We start from the raw sequence: 27,063 nt of genomic DNA on the forward strand, positions 1-27,063 counted from the left end.
TATCCTTTGTCCAGAACTTTCAGTCCTGCAACAAACATCTGAAACCTTGAGAACATAGTCTCAACTATTTCATCATCTTCCATTTTGAATGCCTCATACTTCTGGATTAAGGTCAATACCTTTGTCTCCTTTACTTAAGCATTCCCCTCACGAGTCATCCTCAGAGGGTCAAATATGGATTTGGCAAAATCTTTGTTTATTATCTTCTCATACTCAATATAAGAGATAACATTTAGCAATATAGTTCTGGCCTTATGATGATTTTTGAAATCTTTCTTCTGTTGATCAGTCATAGCACTTCTTGCTATATTATTTCCTTAAGCATTAACTGGGTGAACGTAGCCATCGACTACAAGATCCCAGACCTCAACATCGTAACTGATAAAGAAACTTTCTATTATATCTTTCCAATAATCAAACTTCTCACCATCAAAGATGGGTGGTTTTCACTGTAGTGATCTCATTCATTATTGTTAACAAAGTTAGTAGCGTTAGCAGCAACCATTATTTCTCACACAAAACTTGATCGGTACTGAGCATGGTGAAGTGTTGATAAAACTTTTATCATAATCAGAACCAGAGCTCTGATACCAATTGAAGGTGTGAAAAACACAAGAAAGGGGGGTTTGAATTGGGTGTTACAAAACAAAACATTTTTACCCACTCAAGAACACCACTTAAAAGTTAATAACAAAGAGATAAAAACACAAGTGTTTTTATCCTGGTTCTCTTGAAACTTAAAGCTACTCCAGCCCACCCGTCAAGGTGATTTTGCCTTATACACAGGGACTTAATCTACTATAATCAACTTATTACAATAATCACAAAGAATAACCTTCTTTGTCTTCTCAAGGATCCGACTATACCATAGTCTCCTTAAGAACTCATAAAGAATAACATTCTTTGTCTTCTCAAGGATCTGACTATACCCTAGTCTCCTTAAGGAATCAAATAAACAATTTGAATAATATTTTGTGTGTTACAAGTTGCTTATATACAAGCAAATTTTACACAAATGATAAACAAATACTTAAAGAAAAACTGTGTACAAAAAGATGATAGCTTTTCAAAGTTTAACAATGCTTTTGTATACTTCTTCGTTATTTTTATTCAAGTCTCCAAGTCCCACTTATATAGCATAAAAAGAAGACCGTTGGAGGGAAAATGGGGAAAGTTTATAGAGCAGTTGTCCAATGTTGGATGGTGAAAGGAGTGATACTGCGTACTGTCCTTCGCCCATAAATTTAGTGACATGTGTGATGTGTAGTGCTATCCCTGCCCAGGATATTAGGTAGTGGAGAGGTTATTTGATTTGTACTATGTACTATTTGATCATATACCCATTTGATCTTTGTTGCAACGCGAAAAACAACCGTCGGGTCAAATACAGAGCCGCCACCGATGCTATTCATCCTATGACGGAAAGGGAGCGCAGGACTAACCTAAGAAAGGGAAAGGAACGATCTTACGACCAGAGATTACAAGGTACGGGAGTCGGTTACGCAAGGGGAAGGTATTAACACCCCTCACGTCCGCCGTACTCGACGGGATCCACGCTCAAAAGATAGCTCAAAGGAAAGGAAAAGGTTGCTGCTAATAAACTGCTCAAAGAAACTGCACAAACTGGACTGATAAACAGATGGGGATAGAAAGAAAACGGAGGAAGTGGACTCGGCAGGATGTCGCATCCTGGGCCTACGTAGTTTGTCAGAAACAAACATCAGAGTCAACGTAGTTCGGGGAAAGGTGACATGCTCGCTAGGACATTGCATCCTATGCCTACGTATCTTCTCTATCCAGAGGAGAATCAGAGCACTCGTAGCTCGGCTAACGCACGCCGAAACAAGACACCAACAAGGGACGCTGAGACGTCAAAAGAACATCCCAAAAGGAAACAGAATGCCAATACATGGTCTTACACCCGATCCTAACAATAACAAACAAAAGGAAACAAAATGCCAATACATGGACTTACATCCGACTCCCAACAACGACAAAACGAAAGGAAACAGAATGCCAATACATGGACTTACATCTGACTCCTAACAATAGCAAACGCTAACCAGCGAACACCAAAGAAAAAGGTTATCAGAACGAACCCCAACTAAGTTACCAAATATCCAGAATAAACCCCCAATATGTATAACCAATCACCACAAATGAACCCCAAAAGGTAAACCCCAATATGAACCCCAAGTGATAACAACCGTCACAAATGAACCCCGAGATGAACCCCAATGAATAACAACAATCACCACATATGAACCCCGAGATGAACCCCAATGAATAACAATCACCACAAATGAACCCCGAGATGAACCCCAATATGAACCCCCAAGTAATAACAATCCTCACAAATGAACCCCGAGATGAACCCCAATATGAACCCCAATCGTCACAAATGAACCCCGAAGGTGAACCCCAAATAATAACAGAAGAAATCCCCAAGGTATGAACATACCACACACGCCCACGCTGAACAAATGGGTACGCACACCAAAGAAAACAAATGCCCGAAACAAAGACATGAAACGGTAAACACAAGTTAAGAATAAGGGTGAACACACGCGAAGACAAAACAAAAAAATAAAAAGGGTGCCCTGAGAGATTGCTCACAACCTCGTGCCTACGTATCTCATCTGGTATGAGAATCAGGGCGACGTAGTTCCCCTTACCAGGGGTAAAACACTCTCCTAACTAGAGACCAGGGAAACAACAAACTAATAGGGAGACTGATACTCGAGCCTAATAGTTGTCATGCAATCAATATCCCTAAGTCGAGGTCTCTAACAAGAATTTGACTCGACCTGGACGCGAGTCAACTCAAGTCTAAACTCTTCATACGTTCAACTTCCTCAGAAGTTAATCGTACGACTCCTACAGAAACGGAGATGAGAAGAGGAAAGCAAATAAACACACCAACACAAGTGAATAAGCATCACACATTATATCCATACAAAAGGCCCAAACAATGGGTGGGCTTTAGTCAAGAGGGGTCATATCAACCTCGACAAACAAGTCAAACTGTTAGGGGTAATCTGTAGCTCTTAACCACTTACATTGAACGTCAGGGTGAATTTGATCAAAATGGTAATGAGGATGAGACCTCATAGCTCTTAACCCTGGCCAGGGTGAGCTCATGACACAGAAAGTGTGGGGATCCAGAAAGTGGGATCCTTTTCCACTTGACAGACTCTGGACAAAAGATTTGGGGCACATGTTCTGAAGCATCAGCACGTAGTGTGAGCATAAAGAACGACACACTGAATAACGGGGGATTGGCTACTAATCCCTTTTACCCGTCAATTGCCTATTCTCTTGGAGGTCTTATCAGATAACACATGCCTCTCCATAGAGGTCTTTGGGCATAATTTTAAACAAACACAAACAGAGCCTCTGAAGGAGGACTTGCCAGCATAATGCCTGCCAAAAAGGTGACAGGACTTCAGACTACATGGAGTAGAAGCTAACTACCTAAGTGGTGTGTCAACCACAATCCAATGCTCAAGCAAGAGCTAAAGCAAGTAAGCAACTAAGGTACATGTACAAAGACTAAACAGTTAGTACTTCAGTCATAAAACCAGAAAACAAGCAGTGAAACCCTCTAACAGTTACACAATCCAATGCATAAGTGCCTTAGCACTCAAATGAGCTCATGAGTTCACCACATCAATTAAAACCCTACAAAACAAACATAGGTCAGAACTCAATGCATTTGTATCTCACAAGGTGAGAACAAACCCAATCATCAATGATAAGTATCCAAACCTGAAACAAGAGATAAAGTTAGTTTGTGTACATCCAATCAACACAACAAAGCATAACCAAATAATGGCAGGAGATGAATTGAATCACAAATCACTCTAAGTCAGAAGCATGGACCAAGAGCAAACCCTAAAGTGGGGTCAAAACCCTAGTACAAAGACTAAACTCAAAACCTAACCAAATCACCAATCCAGGACCCATCCTTTTGCACATTGCACCTTCAAACACTCCCCCAAATGTCCTCAAAAGGACCAACATCAAATCCATGACCAAATATCTCAACTAGTCTATGTAAGGTAATGACCAAAAATATGCACCAAATGAACTTCCAACTTAGAAAATTCATATCAAATCAGAAATGCATGCAATGACTTTGGGATTTTTTGTATAAGTTCCTTATGCCATGAATGTTCAATATGAAAAAGATCAAATCCAGAATGATGCAAATACTATGTGAACAAAAATGCACCAATTCAATGTCAAAAATGTGACACAAATTGTCACATTTTTCTCTATGTGTCAAAAATGTTGATAACATGTGAGAAAAAATCCAAACCAGTGACCAATAATTCATGTCATGTATGTAAAAAAATTGGATCAGAATGTTCAAAATTGAGGATTTCACAATGCATTGAATGTACTAGATCAATTTGGCATAACATTGATTCAAAAATTCCCATATAAAAACCCAGACATCCAAAATTCATGAATTTAGCACCATAAAAAAGTAGACATCAATACAAAACTATGAAAAAAAATTGGGACTCATTTGGACTATTTTTGTATTTTTTATGAATTAAACAAACTGACCAAAACAATTGAAAAATAAAATGAAAAATGGAGGGAAATGAAATTATTCAAATCAAATCAGAAAAAACACCAACCACAGGATCTGGCGCGCGTATCAGATCAACGCTCCACATTCAAACTCATGAAACGCAGTGTTTCATTAATCCCAGTCACACGCCCCAATCAGCTTTCAACGCACGCGTGGCTCTGGTCAAAACATCCTCATCCAATCGTTCTCCCACGCATGCAGCCACATGGCTCCAACTCAGCCAAACCCTAAGCCAGCACAGACGCCGGAGCTTTGCTCCGGTCGTCTTCCCCGACGAGACACGCGGTGGCTCCCACGGCGGCGCCACCATATATTTTTCCAGAAATTCCTCAAACCACCACCGTTCCACTCGGTTTTTCACGTAGGTTCCAAATATCACATTATTTTTCCCTAATTCCTCCTAGGTTTGGCAAATCGAAGAGAAGAAGTTCTGAGATCCAAACTTCCAGTCACCATAACATCCTTAATTCTCACTCAAACTCAATTCTAAACATATATCCGTGATCTACTCATCATGATCTTCCATTCTATGGCCTAAAAACAGCAAAAGGAGAAAGTGAAATTTGAGTCACCTGAAATTGAAGACCTCTGAAACCGCGATCTCTCAAGCTCTACTGCTCCAGATCAACCTCCTTGAACTTCCTTTGAAGCTTTGTGCAAAAAGAAACGGTTAAAACCTCTTGAATATGCCTCAATTTCCAAATTCCATCATCATGATAATGCACATGAACTGCTCGAAATCTTGAAGAATTGCACCAGATGATGGATGATTCGTGCTTAGTGAAGCATGGGGATCAAGAATATGCAAGAATCTTTGAGGTTTATGTGGAGAAAAATGCAAATAGAAGAGAGAGAGTTTTGAGAGAGTTCTTGAATTTTGATCTGAAAATGGTTGTTATGGCAGTTATGATTAGGGTTTCACTATTTATACTTCATGCTAATCATCTTTTCCACTTGCTAATCATGATTAGTGAGTTATGAAGCAAATTGCAAAAATGCAAAATGAGCTCCCATGCCCATAATGCACGTGCTCATCCTCATGCTAGAGCCTTAATCCACTCAAGAACAACCAATGGTCATGATTTGAAGGTTATTTTGCTTGCATCTTAAGCCAAGAATGAATGGTGAAGGTTTGCTCCAATTTGCACATGTGTGAAATAATGTGAATTTTGACCATGATTCCTTTGCACAATTGAGTCAAATGATGTCATTTTGGGATGCCTTGAACATGAGAAGCACTTTGCAAAAAGAATGAACCAATTTGAAGCATTATATCAAAAGTTATGCCACTTTGAATTTCCATGCACAACTTGTGATCAAATGACCATAACTCCTCAACCATTCATCATATGGACATGAATTAGGACATTTTGAAAAGGGGAGACAAAGATCTACAACTTTCATGTTCACCAAAAATCCATTTGAGACTTCGTTGATATTGAAAAGTCAAGTTGAAAGTGGACTAAAAACTTGCCAAATTTGGAAACTTTGAATTATAGGTCACTTTCCATTTTCAGTAACTTTTGCCATGACCTTTGAATCTTCAAGATGGATGTTTAGAATGATGAATAAACCCCATTTGAACATGATGGAGGTGTCTCATCTCATTTCCCCACCTCATAGCCCTTAGTTGACTGCACAGTTGACTTTTTGGTCCTCAGATGACCTTGAAATGTCTTGATGATGATAGAACCATGATGATGGTGATATATCCTTGCAGACAAGATGATGCTCAAGACCTTTGAAGAATCAAGAAACCCTAATTGAAGCCCATGCCCTCAGATGGCTGATGATCAATTCATAGAGACCCTCAGGCTTGAATCACCTAACTTCCCCATCTTTTGAAAAGACTTTGGAGGATGACCTTCTTATTTTCATATGATATGCAAGATGCAATGCCTAATGTCCTAAAACATGAAATGCAATGCCCCAAACTAGTCTCAAGAAGAGGAGGGCAAATTTTGAGGTGTTACAGCTGCCCCTATTTAATCCACTGGAGACCCGAAAAGAAGATAGCAACGGCTTTCGCACTTTCGAGGTATCAAGGGATTGAATACAATAAAAGCCTGAAAATTTGCACTGGAGTGAAGTGAAGTAACAATGCCTGTCAGAATCGGCAAAGAGGTGGTCTTGAAATAAGAATCCGTTTGGTATGGTTTGAGTCGGTCTGAATACCGAAAAAGAATGTTAACCTGGATACCAAAATAAATGGTACACAGAAATAACCATGGCTTGAATGCCGTTTATCAGTCTGAATACTGGAAATGACTTTGATCTGAGCATCGGACGATATGAGATTATTAATATCGGTCTAAACACCGAGAGACTGGCCTGAATGCCACTTCAGTCTGAATACCTGAAAAATTGGCCTGAATGCCACAAGTTGCGTCGACCTGAATGTCGGAAAATTCTTCGATCTGAACATCGGAAAATTGGCCTGAATGCCACTTCGGTCTGGATACCGTAAAACTGGCCTGAATGCCACAAGTTGCGTCGACCTGAACATCGGAAACTTCTTCGATCTGAACATCGGAAAATTGGCCTGAATGCAACTTCGGTCTGGATACCGGAAAACTGGCCTGAATGTCACAAGTTGCTTCGACCTGAATGTCGGAAACTTCTTCGATCTGAACATCGGAAAGTTGGCCTGAGTGCCACTTCGGTCTGGATACCGGAAAACTGGCCTGAATGCCACAAGTTGCTTCGACCTGAATGTCGGAAACTTCTTCGATCTGAACATCGGAAAATTAGCCTAAATGCCACTTCGGTCTGAATACCGGGAGACTGGCCCGATTGCCACTTCAGTCTGAATACCGGGAAATTTTTCATGCCTGTCAACATTGGCAGAAATAGGGAAAATGATCATTGAGGCGGCACGTGGACCAACGACCCCTGTTGGGAATAATAAAGATAAGCCACGAACAGGCTGCTCCTATTCAATCCACCGTGAACCTGTCGATATGAACAACCTCAGCTTTCAGATGATCAGGGCGAAAAGTGGTTGAATACCAAGAACAAACGAATAATTTACGCTCCGCTGGGAATTATTATTATTATTTTTTTGCTTTTCTTGAACCCCAAAAACTCCTTTGATTTTTTTTTTCTTTGGATCCCTACACAAATATTTTTCTTTCGCACGGATGATCCCTGATCACCGCATTTGAACCCCGACAACTTCATGTCGCTCCTGCTGCCAAACAATGAACCCCGTTCTCCATTTGAACCCCAGTCGCCTGACGATAATTCTCGAACGTCGTTGTGAACCCCATTCTCCAGAAGACACCCTGTGTCTCCTTTTCTCCATTTGAACCCCGTTCTCCATTCTCCTGTAATAATTCCATTGGCAACGTCGTAAATAACCACCCACCACTCTGATGGCGACATATCAGAGGGTGCACCTTCACAAAAGGAAGGTGACATGTGCATATCTTCCCTTGAAGACACCCATAACGAGTTCTCTTGGCCTCGCTAAAGTCTAAGGTGACACATGATCAGAAGACAATCATGAGGACCTCATCCCGGATACAATCTTCAATTCCAATCTCCATCTCCAGTTGAACCCCGTTCTCTAGAAAATGCCTAGCACTTCCTTTTCTCCTGGTGGACCCCAATCTCCGCGCTGATCGCGTAACATTCTCCAACTTCCATCTCCACACGACGGAATCTCTTCCTCCAGTATCGCGCTACTGGGGAATACTGTTGATTCAAAATCACGATGCCAAACTCTTAAGAGCAACATCTTCACCAACCAGCTAAACATCCTCTCAAACGGTAACCACGACTCGAGACTGGCTTATACTTGCAATGCCGTTGCATGAGTTTTACAGCGTAATGCTCCATAACCATGGAAATGCTACGCAATTAGCTATGCAATATGCTATGCTTCTCTAAATGATGAATGCATAAAAAAGTATCCCCCTCAGGGGACGGCACGAGCAACTCTGTTGAGGAACTCAATATCGCTCCAACCTCCAACCCTGCTTGGAATAACCCTGATGTCGAGGAAAGAGTAACCCCTCACTGGGGATGACCTCCACTGCACTCGACCTGCTGGGGAAGAAAACTGGGGGAAAAAAACTTCCAACGCACACCCCTGCCGGGGGAACAGCAACCTTCAGGCATGGCTGCGGAGGAAACACCAACCTCGAACCTGCTGGGGAGATACGAAATATTTGACGTGGAACACCCGTCGACTCGTCGAACCCTGGTATTCACCATCTAACCACAGTGTCAGTTTTCCACTTTTGAGAGCTCCCGGACTCATCCGGTCTTTTCCGATTCATCACCTTGTACTTTCGACTTCTCCCTACTCCAAGAAAATCGACCTCCTTAGATTCGTGCCAACTCTCCAGTCCTCAGACTTTGAAGAGTCTTCTTGATTAACCCTCTAGGATCGTCATAATTCTTTCACCGTCTCTACACCATTCTTCAACTTCTCGTCCCTGATTGGACTTCAAAGGAATCTTGTCAAAAAGAAGCGCTTCGCCCCACAACCTGCAAGCGAGTGAAAATAACTAACAACACCTGCAAAAGAGATCGTCAGATAAAACGTGCCCCAGGCGTGCCAAACTTTCAACACCCAGGTCACTCTACCTTCCGAATAAGATTTCAAGTTTCAATCCTCTAAACATGCATTGGAAGAGACCCCCACATCTCAAAATGCAAAGATTCTCGTCAAAATAAACGGATGTTTTTGCAATCAAAACGGTAATGAAAGCAAAAACAAAATTATTTGACTGAATATGCATTTTATTGATTGAAAAAGGTGGCTCGTAAACGAGCAGTACACAGGAAGCAATCCCTGAAAAGAGGTAATTGCGCACAAAAGGAAAATCTATACTAATGGCAATGGGAACCCGTGATCTCATCGAGTTCCAACCCGGTTACAACCCATATGTCCTCAAGACTCTCCGCGCTTCCTGCATTTCGAAATAAGACGCTTCCGACCGATCTCTGCTTTCAGATTATCCATGTGTCATATCCAAAGTACAAACGACCATGCTAGATGCAGTTGTTCGTTTCACTCCCTCTTTTGCCTGAACCGCCCTTTCGGGTTTTCAGTCCACCGGGATACCCCTTTTTGCCCAAGCCGCCCTTGTGGGGTTTTCGACTTGCCGGGTGTACAATTTTTTCTTTTTATCCCTAATTTTTGCCCGAACCTTTTTCATTTTCATTTTTTTGGTTCGCCGGGATGCACATTTTTGCCTGGACTATTTTATTCTTTCCGTCCAGCGGGTCTCTTATACGAAGTATTTTTTAACTGCGTCCGCATTCACAGGGGATGGAAAATCCTCACCATCCATGGTCGTCAACAACAAGGCTCCGCCATAGAAAACCTTCTTAACCACGAATGGACCTTCATAATTGGGTGTCCACTTGCCCCGACGATCGTTCTGAGGAGGAAGGATCCTTTTCAACACCATATCTCCCACATGGTACACACGAGGTCGCACCTTTTGGTCAAAAGCACGCTTCATTCGCTGCTTGTACAACTGCCCATGACAGATGGCCGCCAGCCTCTTTTCCTCAATCAGGCTCAACTCTTCATACCGAGTCCTTACCCATTCAGCCTCTTCCAATTTCACATCCATCAAGACTCTCAATGACGGAATCTGGACCTCAACTGGTAGCATAGCTTCCATCCCATACACAAGCGAGAAAGGCGTTGCCCCAGTAGATGTACGCACTGAGGTTCGATACCCATGCAATGCAAACGGCAACATCTCGTGCCAATCCTTATAGGTCACGACCATTTTCTGCACAATCTTCTTAATATTCTTATTAGCCGCCTCGACCGCCCCATTCATCTTTGGACGATAAGAAGAAGAATTGTGATGCTCGATCTTGAACTCCCGGCACAGCTCTACCATCATCTTGTTGTTGATATTAGAACCATTATCAATGATGATTCTTTCGGGAACCCCATATCTGCAAATGATGTCTCTTTTCAGGAACCTGGCCACGACCTGTTTCATTACGTTTGCATAAGACGCCGCTTCCACCCACTTGGTGAAGTAATCAATAGCCACTAATATTAACCGGTGCCCATTCGAAGCCGTAGGCTCGATCTTTCCGATCATATCAATGCCCCACATAGCAAACGGCCACGGAGACGACATCAAACTCAACGGATTTAGAGGCACGTGCACCTTGTTAGCATAAATCTGGCATTTATGACATTTCCGCACGAAGTTGAAACACTGAGCCTCCATTGTCATCCAGTAATATCCAGCCCTTAGCAACCTTTTCACCATCGCATTCCCGCTGGCGTGGGTGCCAAACGATCCCTCGTGCACCTCTTTCATCAATTGGCTTGCTTCTTTGTCATCGACACATCTGAGCAAGACCCAATCAAAATTCCTCTTGTACAAAACCCCATCTTTATTCAGATAGAACACCATGGCCAACCTCCTCAGAGTCTTTCGGTCCTTCTTAGACGCTCCCTCGGGATACTCTTGGGTCTCCAGATAATGCTTGATGTCATAATACCACGGCTTTTCATCATCAGGCACTGTTTTGACAGCAAACACATAAGCCGGTCTATCCAACTGTCCCACCTCAACACTAGGAACTTGATTCCACCACTGCACTTTAATCAAAGCGGCCAGAGTAGCCAAAGCATCCGCTAAAGGATTTTCTTCCCTCGGCACATGGTGTAATTCCACCTTGGTGAAGAACGTCAACAATCTCCTCGTATAATCCCGGTATGGAATTAAATGGGATTGATGCGTATACCATTTCCCATTAACCTGGTTCACAACCAAAGCTGAATCTCCATAAATAACAAGGTTCTTGATTCACAAATCAATCGCCTCTTCGACACCCAAGATACAAGCTTCGTATTCAGCCACATTATTGGTGCATTCAAATGTTAGTCGGGCAGCAAAAGGAATGTGGGATCCCTTCGGCGTAACCAAAACAGCACCAACTCCGCTACCATTCACGTTAACGGCCCCATCAAACATCAGAATCCATTCGGACTCAGGGTCAGGCCCCTCCTCCGGGATAGGTTCCTCACAATCTTTCGATTCGAGAAACATGATGTCCTCATCAGGGAACTCAAATTTCATGGTTGATAATCCTCAATGGGTTGCTGGGCGAGGTAATCAGACAATACGCTCCCCTTTATTGCTTTTTGAGAAGTGTACTGGATATCGTATTCAATCAAAATCATTTGCCATCTCGCAACCCGTCCGGTCAATGCTGGCTTCTCAAATATATACTTGATCGGATCCATCTTGGAAATCAACAAAGTGGTATGAACCAGCATATACTGTCTTAGTCGGCGAGCAGCCTATGCCAAAGCGCCACAAGTTTTCTCGAGTAGTGAATATCTTGTTTCACAGTCGGTAAATGTTTTGCTAAGGTAGTAAATTGCATGCTCTTTTCGACCAGACTCGTCATGCTGCCCCAGTACACACCCCATAGACCCCTCGAGGACTGTCAAGTACAGGATTAACGGTCGCCCCTCCACAGGAGGCATCAGAATCGGAAGCTCCTGCAAATATTATTTTATTTTTTCAAATGCCGCTTGGCAATCACCATTCCACCTGACCGTTTGATCTTTTCTCAACAACTTGAATATGGGTTCACACATGGCTGTTAGATGAGATATGAACCGTGAAATGTAGTTCAATCTACCTAAGAAACCACGAACCTCTTTTTCTGTCCTTGGTTCAGGCATTTCTTGTATTGCTTTTGCTTTAGCAGGATCAACCTCGATTCCTCTTTCACTTACAATAAACCCCAACAACTTGCCGGACCGCACTCCAAAAGTGCACTTATTCGGATTTAACCTCAATTTGAATTGTCTCAACCGGTCAAACAACTTGGCCAAGTCTACCAGATGCCCCTCTTCTATTTGGGACTTCGCTATCATGTCATCAACATAGCATTCGATCTCATGATGAATCATATCATGAAACAAGGTCACCATAGCTCTTTGATACGTGGCACCGGCGTTCTTGAGACCGAATGGCATCACCTTATAGCAAAAAGTGCCCCATGGTGTGATGAACGTTGTTTTCTCCATATCATCTGGCGACATTTTAATTTGATTATAGCCAGAAAAGCCACCCATGAAGGAAAACACCGAGAATTGAGCTGTATTATCTACCAACACATCGATGTGAGGTAATGGGAAATCATCTTTCGGGCTAGCTCTGTTCAGATCCCGGTAGTCCACACACATCCTCACCTTTCCATCCTTCTTCGGTACTGGCACAATGTTCGCGATCCAAGGCGGATAATTAGTGACAACTAGGAAACCAGCATCCAACTGCTTTTGTACCTCCTCTTTAATCTTCATGGCCATCTCGGGTCGAGTTCTGCGCAACTTCTGCTTTACTGGAGGACAATCTTCTCTCAATGGCAACTTGTGTACAACAATATTGGTATCCAACCCTGGCATATCTTGATAAGACCAGACGAAGATATCAACATACTCTTTCAACAGTGCTACCATTCTGCTCTTGACATTCATATCCAAAGCGGCCCCAATTTTTACTTCCTTTCTGACCTCCTCGGTGCCCAGATTAACAATCTCAACTTGCTCCTCATGCGGTTGAATCACCTTCTCCTCTTGTTTTAACAACCTGGCTAACTCTTCCGGCAGTTCACAATCTTCTTCGCCTTCTTCTTCGGCATGATACATCGGGTTGTCGAAGTCATATAGGGGTGTAACAGGATTGTCATCAATGAGATCCGGAGAATAATCGCATCTGCATGAATGTTGATTCATGCATTGCTTCAGAGTCGGCACAAGACAAATTAAAAGGAAGGAAAATGAAAACAAACATTGCTATTTTTATTATTATTTTTTTTAAACTGCAAAAATAAATGAAAAATAGAGAACGCCGCTTTTAATGCGAAAAACATCCGTTTATTAATGATGCAAATAATGCAAAATGAAACACATGAGGTGGCCCTTACAATGGACCATTACGTTTCGGGCAAAACGTATGGCTTTCATGCAAACATAATTAACAAACAGAAATATTACTCTTCACGCAGAGTGACAGTGATGATCTTTTCGGCTTTCCAATTCTGGATCTCCATTCCTGGTACGCACGGTTTTATCCACGAGTCGAACTCCCAGTCACTGTCAGTCTCTTCACCCACAGCCATTGGGGTCCTCAACGGATCCACATCCGTCACCCAGAGTTTACTTTTATCCTCAGAAATTACATTCACCCCCATCTGACCATGCGTTGGCATGGGATCCATCAGTCTGGGTTTGTTGCGTCTGGTAAAGTATCTGTGCGGACGAGTTACGTGCCGAGGGATGACTCTGCGTGCGCGAGCAATGATTCCTGGGACAACCAAACACGTTAGAAACCGACACCTGCAAAATAGAGGACAAGTTATTATGATTCATGCATGAATGCAATGTCTATCCATATGAGGAACATTCTGTCCTTCGATCCTGGCTTCATCGAGACGGATAATAATTCGACAACAACATTCTGACATCAATCATCTGGCTTTACCATACGGAACAAACAGTTGTGAAGATGTCTCTCAACCAGGATCTCAATAAAGAATGTACCCCGCATATGGATAAACATGAGTTAAATGCGGATGAATGCAAAATGGGAATGATACAGATGCATGAATGCAATGCATAGTGCCATCCTCCAAGACATCTGAACACCAACTATACTAGATTCCGGTCTCAGAACCGATCACAACCATCCAAGGGACTAAGTAACCACAAATCCAACTTGGGGGTTCCGAAATAAACGGAACCGGAGGATACATCACCATCATCACAGGAAAGTCACTGAATGGATAGCAACAAGATCATCTGAACAAGTAACCCCAAAATCCAATCCAGGGAATCCGAAATAAACGGAACCCGCTCATAAATACCACGGACAGAATTCCGGCGTGTCAGAAATAAATATCCATAAATCCAACTCATAAATAGAAACCCAGATCACGAACCGAACCAAAGTCACCATCAAAGAGTCACCAACAGAACCTGTACCTGTAGGAATCAAACCCCTCCCCTCACGGGTGAATTCTAATAAGGTCATCCTAAGGCGGATAATCAGTCTCGACAATCGGACGAGATACTCAATGGGTTTTCCCTTTCGGGTGTGCCGTGCAGCTCTCATAAGATCATCTAAACCAAAGATCCGGGAAAGAACGGTCACCGAAGTCAACAGCTCAAAAGAGGTAACCCAACCATAGTGGAAACTCCACCAGGAAGAGCTCTCTCAAAAGAACCTCGTTCGGCTGTGGTATGTCATGTCACAACAACATGTTGATCTAACATGTGAGGCAACATGAGACCACGCTAATCCTAGGTGTATACTCGGGCTTTGGGTTTTAGCCCCACTCAGAACACCCACCCCCAAATCATAGGAACCACACCTGTCCAGAATCCAACACAGTGATAACATGATGCATGCAAACATATATGCAAATATATACAATCACAGTATAATAATCATAAATGCAATAAATAAAACAGTAAAAGCAACCCAAACTACCCTAAAAACTACGCTAAAGAGCGCTAGGATTGACTCGCTTAGGGAAGATGGACCAGCAAGAGGTCAACTTCAGTCCCCAGCAGAGACGCCAGCTGTCGCGACGCGAAAAACAACCGGCGGGGAAAATACAGAGCCGCCACCGACGCTATTCATCCTATGACGGAAAGGGAGCCCATGACTAACCTAAGAAAGGGAAAGGAACGATCTTACGACCAGAGATTACATGGTACGCGAGTCGGTTACGCAAGGGGAAGGTATTAGCACCCCTCACGTCCGCCGTACTCAACGGGATCCACGCTCAAAAGATAGCTCAAAGGAAAGGAAAAGGTTGTTGCTAATAAACTGCTCAAAGAAACTGCACAAACTGGAATGATAAACAGGTGGGGATAGAAAGAAAACGGAGGAAGTGGACTCGGCAGGATGTCGCATCCTGGGCCTACGTAGTTTGTCAGAAACAAACATCAGAGTCAACGTAGTTCGGGGAAAGGAGACATGCTCGCTAGGACATTGCATCCTATGCCTACGTATCTTCTCTATCCAGAGGAGAATCAGAGCACTCGTAGCTCGGCTAACGCACGCCGAAACAAGACACCAACAAGGGACGCTGAGACGTCAAAAGAACATCCCAAAAGGAAACAGAATGCCAATACATGGTCTTACACCCGATCCTAACAATAACAAACAAAAGGAAACAAAATGCCAATACATGGACTTACATCCGACTCCCAACAACGACAAAACGAAAGGAAACAGAATGCCAATACATGGACTTACATCTGACTCCCAACAATAGCAAACGCTAACCAGCGAACACCAAAGAAAAAGGTTATCAGAACGAACCCCAACTAAGTTACCAAATATCCAGAATAAACCCCCAATATGTATAACCAATCACCACAAATGAACCCCAAAAGGTAAACCCCAATATGAACCCCAAGTGATAACAACCGTCACAAATGAACCCCGAGATGAACCCCAATGAATAACAACAATCACCACATATGAACCCCGAGATGAACCCCAATGAATAACAATCACCACAAATGAACCCCGAGATGAACCCTAATATGAACCCCCAAGTAATAACAATCCTCACAAATGAACCCCGATATGAACCCCAATATGAACCCCAATCGTCACAAATGAACCCCGAAGGTGAACCCCAAATAATAACAGAAGAAATCCCCAAGGTATGAACATACCACACACGCCCACGCTGAACAAACGGGTACGCACACCAAAAAAAACAAATGCCCGAAACAAAGACATGAAACGGTAAACACAAGTTAAGAATAAGGGTGAACACACGCGAAGACAAAACAAAAAAAGAAAAAGGGTGCCCGGAGAGATTGCTCACAACCTCCTGCCTACGTATCTCATCTGGTATGAGAATCAGGGCGACGTAGTTCCCCTTACCAGGGGTAAAACACTCTCCTAACTAGAGACCAGGGAAACAACAAACTAATAGGGAGACTGATACTCGAGCCTAATAGTTGTCATGTAATCAATATCCCTAAGTCGAGGTCTCTAACAAGAATTTGACTCGACCTGGACGCGAGTCAACTCAAGTCTAAACTCTTCATACGTTCAACTTCCTCAGAAGTTAATCGTACGACTCATACAGAAACAGGGATGAGAAGAGGAAAGAAAATAAATACACCAACACAAGTGAACAAGCATCACACACTATATCCATACAAAAGGCCCAAACAATGGGTGGGCTTTAGTCAAGAGGGGTCATATCAACCTCGACAAACAAGCCAAACTGTTAGGGGTAATCTGTAGCTCTTAACCACTGACATTGAACGTCAGGGTGAAGCTGATCAAAACGGTAATGAGGATGAGACCTCATAGCTCTTAACCCTGGCCAGGGTGAGCTCATGACACAGAAAGCGTGGGGATCCAGAAAGTGGGATCCTTTTCCACTTGACAGACTCTGGACAAAAGATCTGGGGCACATGTTCTGAAGCATCGGCACGTAGTGCGAGCATAAAGAATGACACACTGAATAACGGGGGATTGGCTACTAATCCCTTTTATCCGTCAATTGCCTTTTCTCTTGGAGGTCTTATCAGATAACACATGCCTCTCCTTAGAGGTCTTTGGGCATAATTTTAAACAAACACAAACAGAGCCTCTAAAGGAGGACTTGCCAGCAAAATGCCTGCCAAAAAGGTGACAGGACTTCAGACTACATGGAGTAAGAAGCTAACTACCTGAGTGGTGTGTCAACCACAATCCAATGCTCGAGCAAGAGCTAAAGCAAGTAAGAAACTAAGGTACATGTACAAACACTAAACATTTAGTACTTCAGTCATAAAACCAGAAAACAAGCAGTGAAACCCTCTAACAGTTACACAATCCAATGCATAAGTGCCTTAGCACTCAAATGAGCTCATGAGTTCACCACATCAATTAAAACCCTACAAAACAAACATAGGTCGGAACTCAATGCATTTGTATCTCACAAGGTGAGAACAAACCCAATCATCAATGATAAGTATCCAAACCTGAAACAAGAGACAAAGTTAGTTTGTGTACATCCAATCAAGACAACAAAGCATAACCAAACAATGGCAGGAGATGAATTGAATCACAAATCACTCTAAGTTAGAAGCATGGACCAAGAGCAAACCCTAAAGTGGGGTCAAAACCCTAGTACAAAGACTAAACTCAAAACCTAACCAAATTACCAATCCATGACCCATCCTTTTGCACATTGCACCTTCAAACACTCCCCCAAATGTCCTCAAAAGGACCAACATCAAATCCATGACCAAATATCTCAACTAGTCTATGTAAGGTAATGACCAAAAATATGCACCAAATGAACTTCCAACTTAGAAAAATCATATCAAATTAGAAATGCATGCAATGACTTTGGGATTTTTTGTATAAGTTCCATATGCCATGAATGTTCAATATGCAAAAGATCAAATCCAGAATGATGCAAATACTATGTGAACAAAAATGCACCAATTCAATGTCAAAAATGTGACACAAATTGTCACATTTTTCTCTATGTGTCAAAAATGTTGATAACATGTGAGAAAAAATCCAAACCAGTGACCAATAATTCATGTCATGTATGAAGGTCATGTATGCAAAAAAATTGGATCAGAATGTTCAAAATTGAGGATTTCACAATGCATTGAATGTACTAGATCAATTTGGCACAACATTGATTCAAAAATTCCCATATAAAAATCCAGACATCCAAAATTCATGAATTTAGCACCATAAAAAAGTAGACATCAATACAAAACTATGAAAAAAATTGGAACTCATTTGGACTATTTTTGTATTTTTTATGAATTAGACAAACTGACCAAAACAATTGAAAAATAAAATGAAAAATGGAGGGAAATGAAATTATTCAAATCAAATCAGAAAAAATACAAGCCACAGGATCTGGCGCGCATATCAGATCAACGCTCCACATTCAAACTCATGAAACGCAACGTTTCATTAATCCCAGTCACACGCCCCAATCAGCTTTCAACGCACGCGTGGCTCTGGTCAAAACATCCTCATCCAATCGTTCTCCCACGCATGCAGCCACATGGCTCCAACTCAGCCAAACCCTAAGCCAGCACAGACGCCGAAGCTCTGCTCCGGTCATCTTCCCCGACGAGACACGCGGTGGCTCCCACAGCGGCGCCACCATATATTTTTCCAGAAATTCCTCAAACCACCACCGTTCCACTCGGTTTTTCACGTAGGTTCCAAATATCACATTATTTTTCCCTAATTCCTCATAGGTTTGGCAAATCGAAGAGAAGAAGTTCTGAGATCCAAACTTCCAGTCACCATAACATCCTTAATTCTCACTCAAACTCAATTTTAAACATATATCCGTGATCTACTCATCATGATCTTCCATTCTATGGCCTAAAAACAGCAAAAGGAGACAGTGAAATTCGAGTCACCTGAAATTGAAGACCTCTGAAACCACGATCTCTCAAGCTCTACTGCTCCAGATCAACCTCCTTGAACTTTCTTTGAAGCTTTGTGCAAAAAGAAACGGTTAAAACCTCTTGAATATGCCTCAATTTCCAAATTCCATCATCATGATAATGCACATGAACTGCTCGAAATCTTGAAGAATTGCACCAGATGATGGATGATTCTTGCTCAGTGAAGCATGAGGATCAAGAATATGCAAGAATCTTTGAGGTTTATATGGAGAAAAATGCAAATCGAAGAGAGAGAATTTTGAGAGAGTTCTTGAATTTTGATCTGAAAATGGTTGTTATGGAAGTTATGATTAGGGTTTCACTATTTATACTTCATGCTAATGACAATGCTAATCATCTTTACCATTTGCTAATCATGATTAGTGAGTTATGAAGCAAATTGAAAAAATGCAAAATGAGCTCCCATGCCCATAATGCACGTGCTCATCCTCATGCTAGAGCCTTAATCCACTTAAGAACAACCAATGGTCAAGATTTGAAGGTTATTTTGCTTGCATCTTAAGCCAAGAATGAATGTTGAAGGTTTGCTCCAATTTGCACATGTGTGAAATAATGTGAATTTTGACCATGATTCCTTTGCACAATTGAGTCAAATGATGTCATTTTGGGATGCCTTGAACATGAGAAGCACTTTGCAAAAAGAATGAACCAATTTGAAGCATTATATCAAAAGTTATGCCACTTTGAATTTCCATGAAAAACTTGTGACCAAATGACCATAACTCCTGAACCATTCATCATATGGACATGAATTAGGATGTTTTGGAAAGGGGAGACAAAGATCTACAACTTTCATGTTCACCAAAAATCCATTTGAAACTTCTTTGATATTGAAAATTCAAGTTGAAAGTGGACCAAAAACTTGCCAAATTTGGAAACTTTGAATTATAGGTCACTTTCCATTTTTAGTAACTTTTGCCATGACCTTTGAATCTTCAAGATGGATGTTTAGAATGATGAATAAACCCCATTTGAACATGATGGAGGTGTCTCATCTCATTTCCCCACCTCATAGCCCTCAGTTGACTGCACAGTTGACTTTTTGGTCCTCAAATGACCTTGAAATGTCTTGATGATGATAAAACCATGATGATGGTGATATATCCTTGCAGACAATATGATGCTCAAGACCTTTGAAGAATCAAGAAACCCTAATTGAAGCCCATGCCCTCAGATGGTTGATGATCAATTCATAGAGACCCTCAGGCTTGAATCACCTAACTTCCCCATCTTTTGAAAAGACTTTGGAGGATGACCTTCTTATTTTCATATGATATGCAAGATGCAATGCCTAATGTCCTAAAACATGAAATGCAATGCCCCAAACTAGTCTCAAGAAGAGGAGGGCAAATTTTGAGGTGTTACAATCTTATCTTCAAGTTTATTGGCTTCTGATGAAAGTTGATAAAGCATGAAATGAAGAAACATAAAACTGGATTCAGAAACTTCAGAATCTACAGTCAGAACCTTTATAACCTCAATCATCTGGCTTGAGATCTTCAAAATCTTTAGCTAATTAACATAACTTCAGAAGCTTGACATTCTTCAGAAGTTTGATGATCAGAGTGACATCAAGAAGCACAAACTGAGAGAACGTTTCACCAACAACATAACGTCTCCTCAGAAGCTTCTAAAGAGTGAATCAACATAGTAGCAGAAAAAACATTGCAGCAACAATATTGAACATCTTTCAGAACTTCTTATAATTGGTGCAGAAGCGGATTTGGAACTCTTCATTCAGAAACTGATGACGTTGCATGTTATATACTCATAATCAGAACTGGATGTTGAAGCTACACAATAACAAACCATTAGGGTACCAAAATTGTTATCACATAAATACAACATTATTATCATCAAAACTCAAGGTATAAATGCATAACCAAATCTTGTTCTAACATAAGGTACCGAATTTACCAAAATACGAAGGATTGAGCTTTCCTCGGAGTCATGCTACGATGTAATATAGGAAGATGGAATCCTACATTGATAACGATGATTTACTGATCCATTGTTTCCAAGATAGTCTATCCGGGGCTTCCTTGGATTGGTACATGAGTTTGGAGCGTACCAAAATCAGGTCGTGGAGAGATTTGTCTGAAGCCTTCCTGAAACAATATAAGTATATTTTGGATATGACATCGACTAGGTTGAAATTGTAGAATCAATCTCAGAAGTCCAGTGAAACATTTAAAGAATACGCGCAAATATGGCGTGAAATGGCTTCTTGAGTTACGCCGACTTTATCTGATAATGAACTGATTGACATATTCATGGGTACCCTACAGGGCCTGTATTTTGAAAAAATGATTGGCAGTTCAATTGTGACTATCAGAGAAAGAATTCAGAATGGAGTTAAATTCGTAAAAATCACAGGTATGGTTACTCAGCAAGCTATAGCTAAGAAACCACATGGTAGCTTTCCAAAGAAGAAGGAAGGTGAGATAAGTGTTGTGATGACAAGTGTCCACCTCAGTATCAGACTCCTATGTCTCATGTGCCATATTATCCTTATCCATACATTACTTTTTCCCAGTATCAAAAACCTCCTTTTCAGTTCCAACCGCAGAATCAAAATCAACAGCCTGCATTGGCTCAGCCTACTCAAACTCAACAAACTTCTCAAACTCAACAAGCTGCTCAAGATAATAGGGTTAAGGCCATGGGCAAAATCACCATAATAATTATGGTAAACGTTCTCAACTCGATAAAATCCTGATACCATATGCTTAGTTGGTACCTTATTTGATCCATGTGGGGGCTATTGTGCCACGAGAAATTCCACTAGATATCCCTCCTTATCATACAAGGCATAACCCTAATGCCTCATGTGCCTATCATGATGGGCATATTGGGCATTCAATAGAGGATTGTTGGCCTCTCAAAAAAATTCAAGAGCTCATAAATCAGAAGGTTCTGTCTTTTTCGGAAGAAAAACCTAATATAAAGACAAACTCTCTGCCTAACCATAACGAGCCAATGATCAACACAGTTATCAAAGAAGAGACTGCAGAATCTGTCAGAGAGGTCGTTGATGTGAAAACTCTGATGTAAGTGGTTGTGTTAAAACTTAAGGAGCATGGTTTTATGGAAGGGGTTCATGATAATTATGTTGTGTGTGAATCAGATCCTGATTATTGTGATGTTTTGAAGGGTTGTGTTCAGAACTTGATGGATCAGGGAATGGTGTAATTCTCTAGGTCAAGAGTGGTTGAAGAGATTTCTATCATCAAACTAATAATCATCGTATATAGAAAAAAGAAGGTCAAAGCTCCTCCCAAGAGGATTAAGTCTATCCATATTTGTGTTACTGGTCCGTTCCCATATCAATACACCAAGGCAGTGCCTTGAAGGTATGATACGACAACATACGTGGGTGGAAAAGAAATTCAATTCTCTGATGCTGAGATTGTTAATATAGCTGCAACAGGATGCATGACTCACAGTGGTCGTGTATTTGCTTCGAAGTACAATCCTAGGGTGTCTTCATCACCTACAGTTGTCCTTCATAAGGAGAAGGTTCTCCTTGTTCCTCCTCCGTAGGCAGGAGCATCTGTTCCCGCCACTCTAGTCGTGACGACTGTTCCAGCTGTGACAAAGGTTATTCCTGATAAGGTTGAAGAATATGAAACCTACAAAGGTAAATGGCGGATGAAATAATATGAACAGGTCGAAGGTCATAAGAAGAGTATCTCTGTTGACGAAGGCCAAGAATTCCTCAAATTGACAAAAAAAGAGTGACTTCAAGATCATTGACTAGTTGGGTCAGACTCCCTCCAAAATCTCTATTTTTTCTTTACTAGTAAGTTCTGAGGCTCATCGTAAAGGATTTTTGAAAGTCTTGAATACTAACCACATGATGCAAGATATCACGGTCAATCAATTTGACGACGTGGTTGCTTATATCGCCGCCATCAGATACTTAGGATTTAATGAAGCAGAATTATATCCCGAGGGAAATGGCCATAATAAGGCATTGCATATTTCGGTCATGTGTGTAGACACCTTACTATCTTGAGTTCTCGTTGATATTGGTTCCTCGCTTAATGTGATGCCAAAAGCTACATTACGCCAGTTACAGTTTAAGGGACCCAATATGAGGGTCAATGCGCTGATTGTTAGGGATTTTGATGGCTCTAGAAGATAGGTTATTGGCGATGTGGATCTACCTATTTGTGTAAGGCCTCATCAATTCACCATCACCTTCCAAGTTATGGACATCAATTCGACTTATAGTTGTTTGTTGGGTAGACCTTGGATTCATGATTTTGGGGCAGTGACTTCTACACTGCACAAAAAGTTGAAATTCATGTTTGATGACAAATTGGTTATAGTTTGTGATGGAGATGACATATTGGTTAGCGAGCTGTCTTCGTTCAAATATGTTGAGATAAAAGAGGGGATTGCTGAGATTCCGCTCCATAATTTATAATTGAAGATATTAGTTATGCTACTTCTAATCGTGATCAGTCATCTATAACAATTTTATCTTCAGAAGGTCCTTTATCTGGTTGGAGTCAGGTTGTCAACGTGACAGAGAAGCACGCCAGATTTTTTATTGGCTATCATCCATGAACATGCAAAGAAATTCCGAGGAAGCATAAGAAATTTAATTTGGTTAAGTTTAGTAGTGTTGGCTTCCAAAATGATCACATCATGGAAGTTATTGGAGAGACTAGTTGCAACAAAAAGGAAGCTCCGAGTTTTGTACGTAGATGTCCTCCGGGATTCAATCTTACCAATTGGACGACCTCCGTGATTCCTATAGTATATTTAGAGAAAACTTAATGCACTTTGTTTTCTTAATCCCTTGTCTTCGCCCGAGACAAGAGGATAACTTATAAGGGCCTCCTTGTTTAAAAGCATTATGTGATTAAATAAAGGAAGTGTTTTTGCATTCAAAACCTTGTTCCATTTCTTTCAGTTATTTTACTTTTTCACAAAAAAAATGAAATGGAAAAAGTTTACTTTTTGATTTTTTCCACTTTAACAAAAAGCATACTAAAAATAAACTCATAACATGTAGAGCAAATAAATCCATTGATAACAACTCAGCAAGAATCTGCTGTTAGTCTAGACTTCCAATCAACCAAGGTGAAGATGACAGTGAGGAAGATTGTGAGTTGCCAACTGAGCTGGCAAGGCTCCTTGAGCATGAGGAGAAAGAGATTCAACCATATAAAGAGCTAATGGAAGTTATTAACTTAGGTTCTAACAAAGACAAAAAAGAGGTGAAGATTGGGGCATCTCTTGCTGAGCATGTACACTCTGAGTTGGTTAGGTTACTGCATGAATATGTTGACATCTTTGCTTGGTCTTATCAAGATATGCCAGGGTTGGACACCAACGTTATTGAGCATCATTTACCACTCAAGCCTGAATGTCCTCCAGTTAAGCAAAAGCTTAGAAGGATCAGACCCGACATGACACTTAAAATCAAAGAAGAGATTAAAAAGAAGTTTAATGCTGTCTTTTTAGCTATTTCTGAGTATCCTCAATGGGTTGCCAATATTGTTCCAGTTCCGCAGAAAGATGGGAAGGTCAGAATGTATGTAGATTACTGAGACCTCAATAAAGCAAGTCCAAAGGATGATTTCCCTTTGCCTCATATTGATGTCTTGGTTGATAATACATATCAATTCTCCGTTTTTCCCTTATGGATGGTTTCTCAGAGTATAATCAGATAAAGATGTCACCAGATGATATGGAGAAGACAACCTTTATCACGCCTTGAGGGACTTACTGCTATAAAGTTATGCCGTTCGACTTGAAAAATGCAGGGGAAGCATATCAACATGCCATGGTACCCCTCTTTCACGACATGATTCATAAAGAGATTGAGGTTTATGTGGATGACATCATTGGCAAATCCAGAACTGAAGATGATCATTTGGAACATTTGAGCAAATTATTTTCCAGGCTCCGAAAGTTCAAGTTGCGATTGAATCCAACAAAATTCACTTTTGGGGTTCTGATCTGGTAAATTCTTTGATTTCATAGTAAGTCAAAAAGGAATTGAGGTTGATCTTGATAAAGTTAGAGCAATCCGAGATATTCCACCTCCCTGAACAGAAAAAGAAGTTTGAGGTTTTCTTGGTAGGCTTAATTATGTCTCCAGATTCATATCACATTTAACAACTACCTATGAACCAATCTTCAAATTGTTGAGGAAGAATTAGTTGATCGTGTGGGATAATGACTGTCAAGTGGCATTTGACAAAATAAAAAAGTATTTGCAAGAACCACCAATCCTCATATCACCTGGTCCTGGTAGGCCTCTTACTATGTACCTCACGATACTCGATGAATCTATGGGTTGTGTCTTAGGTCAGCATGATGACATATGCAAGAAAGAACATGCAATATACTATCTGAGTAAGAAATTCACTGAGTTTGAGACCAGATACTCACTCTTAGAGAAGACTTGTTATGCCTTGGCTTGGGTTGCTCGACATCTGAGATAATACATGGTTTGCCATACTACTTTGTTGATATCCAAAATGGATCAGATAAAGTATATATTTGAAAAGTTTGTTGTCACCGGTAGAATTGCTCGTTGGCAAATGTTGTTGACCGAGTATGATATCCAGTATGTGACTCAAAAATCTATAAAAGGGAGTGTTCTATCTGACTATCTTGCTCACCAACCTGTGGAAGGTTATGAACCGTTGAGGTTTGAGTTTCCTGATAAAGATATCCTATTTATCAGAGACTATATTATTCCAGGCCCCAAAGAAGGCCCCGAACCAGGATCGCGATGGACGCTCGTGTTCGAAGGTGCTTCTAATTCTAGAGGTCATGGGATAGGCGCAAATATTACTTCTCCAACTAGCTTCCACCTCCCATTTATCGTTAGATTATGCTTTGACTGCACCAACAATATGGCAGAATATGAAGCATGCATCTATGGTATAAAGGTGACCATTGAGTTAAGAATCAAAATTCTTGAAGTGTACAGAGATTTCGCTATGGTAATCAGTCAGGTTAAGGGTGATTGGGAGACTCAAGATAGAAAATTGATTCCTTACAAAGAGCATATCAGAAAACGGATTCCCTACTTTGATCAAATCTCTTTTCATCATATCCATAGGGAAGAAAGTCAGTTAGCAGACGCTCTAGCTATGTTGGCATCCATGTTTAAGGTTAAATGGAAGAATGAAGCACCTGCCATCTATATTCACCACCTGGATGAACCAACACATTGTCTAGAAATTGAGTCAGATTCCGATGATAAACCTTGGTTTAATGACATTAAGACATATATGGAGAAACAACTATATCCCGAGGGCATATCCATTACTGACAAGAAAGCTTTGAGAAAACTTTTCTCCAAGTTTTTCTTGAATGGTGATGTGCTATATAAGAGGAATTATGATTTTGTGCTGCTCAAATACGTTGATAGACACGAAGCGAGCATAATCACAAAGTCCATACATGAAGGCTGCGAGGGTGTACATGCAAAAGGGTCTCCCATGGCCAAGAAGATCCTTCGAGCTGGTTATTACTGGACAACAATAGAGGTTGGTTGTTACAACTTTGTCAGAAGATGTCACAAGTTCCAGATATACGGTGACAAGATTTTTGTACCACCAACTCCGTTGAATGTTTTGACTTCTCCATGGCCCTTCTCTTTGTGGGGTATTTATATGATTAGGATGGCATGGGCCGAGCAAGAATTCCCTCCTTTGGATTTAAGCCTTAAGTCAACCAAATAAGCAAATAATAAACCATATATCAGATGAAACCAGGATAACCAGACCAAGTCTTCAAAACAAGTCCAAAGTCAAAGGTACTATATGAATCCCAATGTCCTAATTCTAAGTCCATAACTCCATAAAAATGCTTAGGATAGTAACCACAAGTTCATGAATCAAAAGAACCAATATTTTAGGGTTTTTTCCTTTATTAATGTCTTTAAAAAGAGAGATCCAAATGGAAAAAGAAAAAAGAGCATAAACATAAACAATATGATATGATATGCTAAAAT

The 27,063-nt window shown here is 41.0% G+C and overlaps 1 protein-coding gene across 1 annotated transcript; it reads left to right on the plus strand.

Annotated features, from left to right (window-relative positions):
- Positions 1-24,499: 24,499 nt before the first annotated feature.
- LOC127137977 (uncharacterized) lies at positions 24,500-26,791 on the plus strand. The gene is made up of 2 exons (XM_051064383.1): positions 24,500-24,616; positions 25,586-26,791. The coding sequence occupies exons 1-2, from the start codon at positions 24,500-24,502 to the stop codon at positions 26,789-26,791; spliced, it is 1,323 nt and encodes a 440-aa protein (XP_050920340.1).
- The last annotated feature ends 272 nt before the right edge of the window (positions 26,792-27,063 follow it).

Source organism: Lathyrus oleraceus, chromosome 4 (assembly GCF_024323335.1).
Source record: "Lathyrus oleraceus cultivar Zhongwan6 chromosome 4, CAAS_Psat_ZW6_1.0, whole genome shotgun sequence".
NCBI classification, from domain to species: Eukaryota; Viridiplantae; Streptophyta; class Magnoliopsida; order Fabales; family Fabaceae; genus Lathyrus; species Lathyrus oleraceus.

What these genes read in the sequence shown, in the direction of transcription:
- LOC127137977 (XM_051064383.1), top strand. Translation starts at nt 24,500, where the DNA reads ATGACACTTAAAATCAAAGAAGAGATTAAAAAGAAGTTTAATGCTGTC. An exon ending in TTCCGCAGAAAGATGGGAAG is followed by an intron (nt 24,617 to 25,585) that starts GTCAGAATGTAT and finishes AAAATGGATCAG; the next exon opens with ATAAAGTATATATTTGAAAA.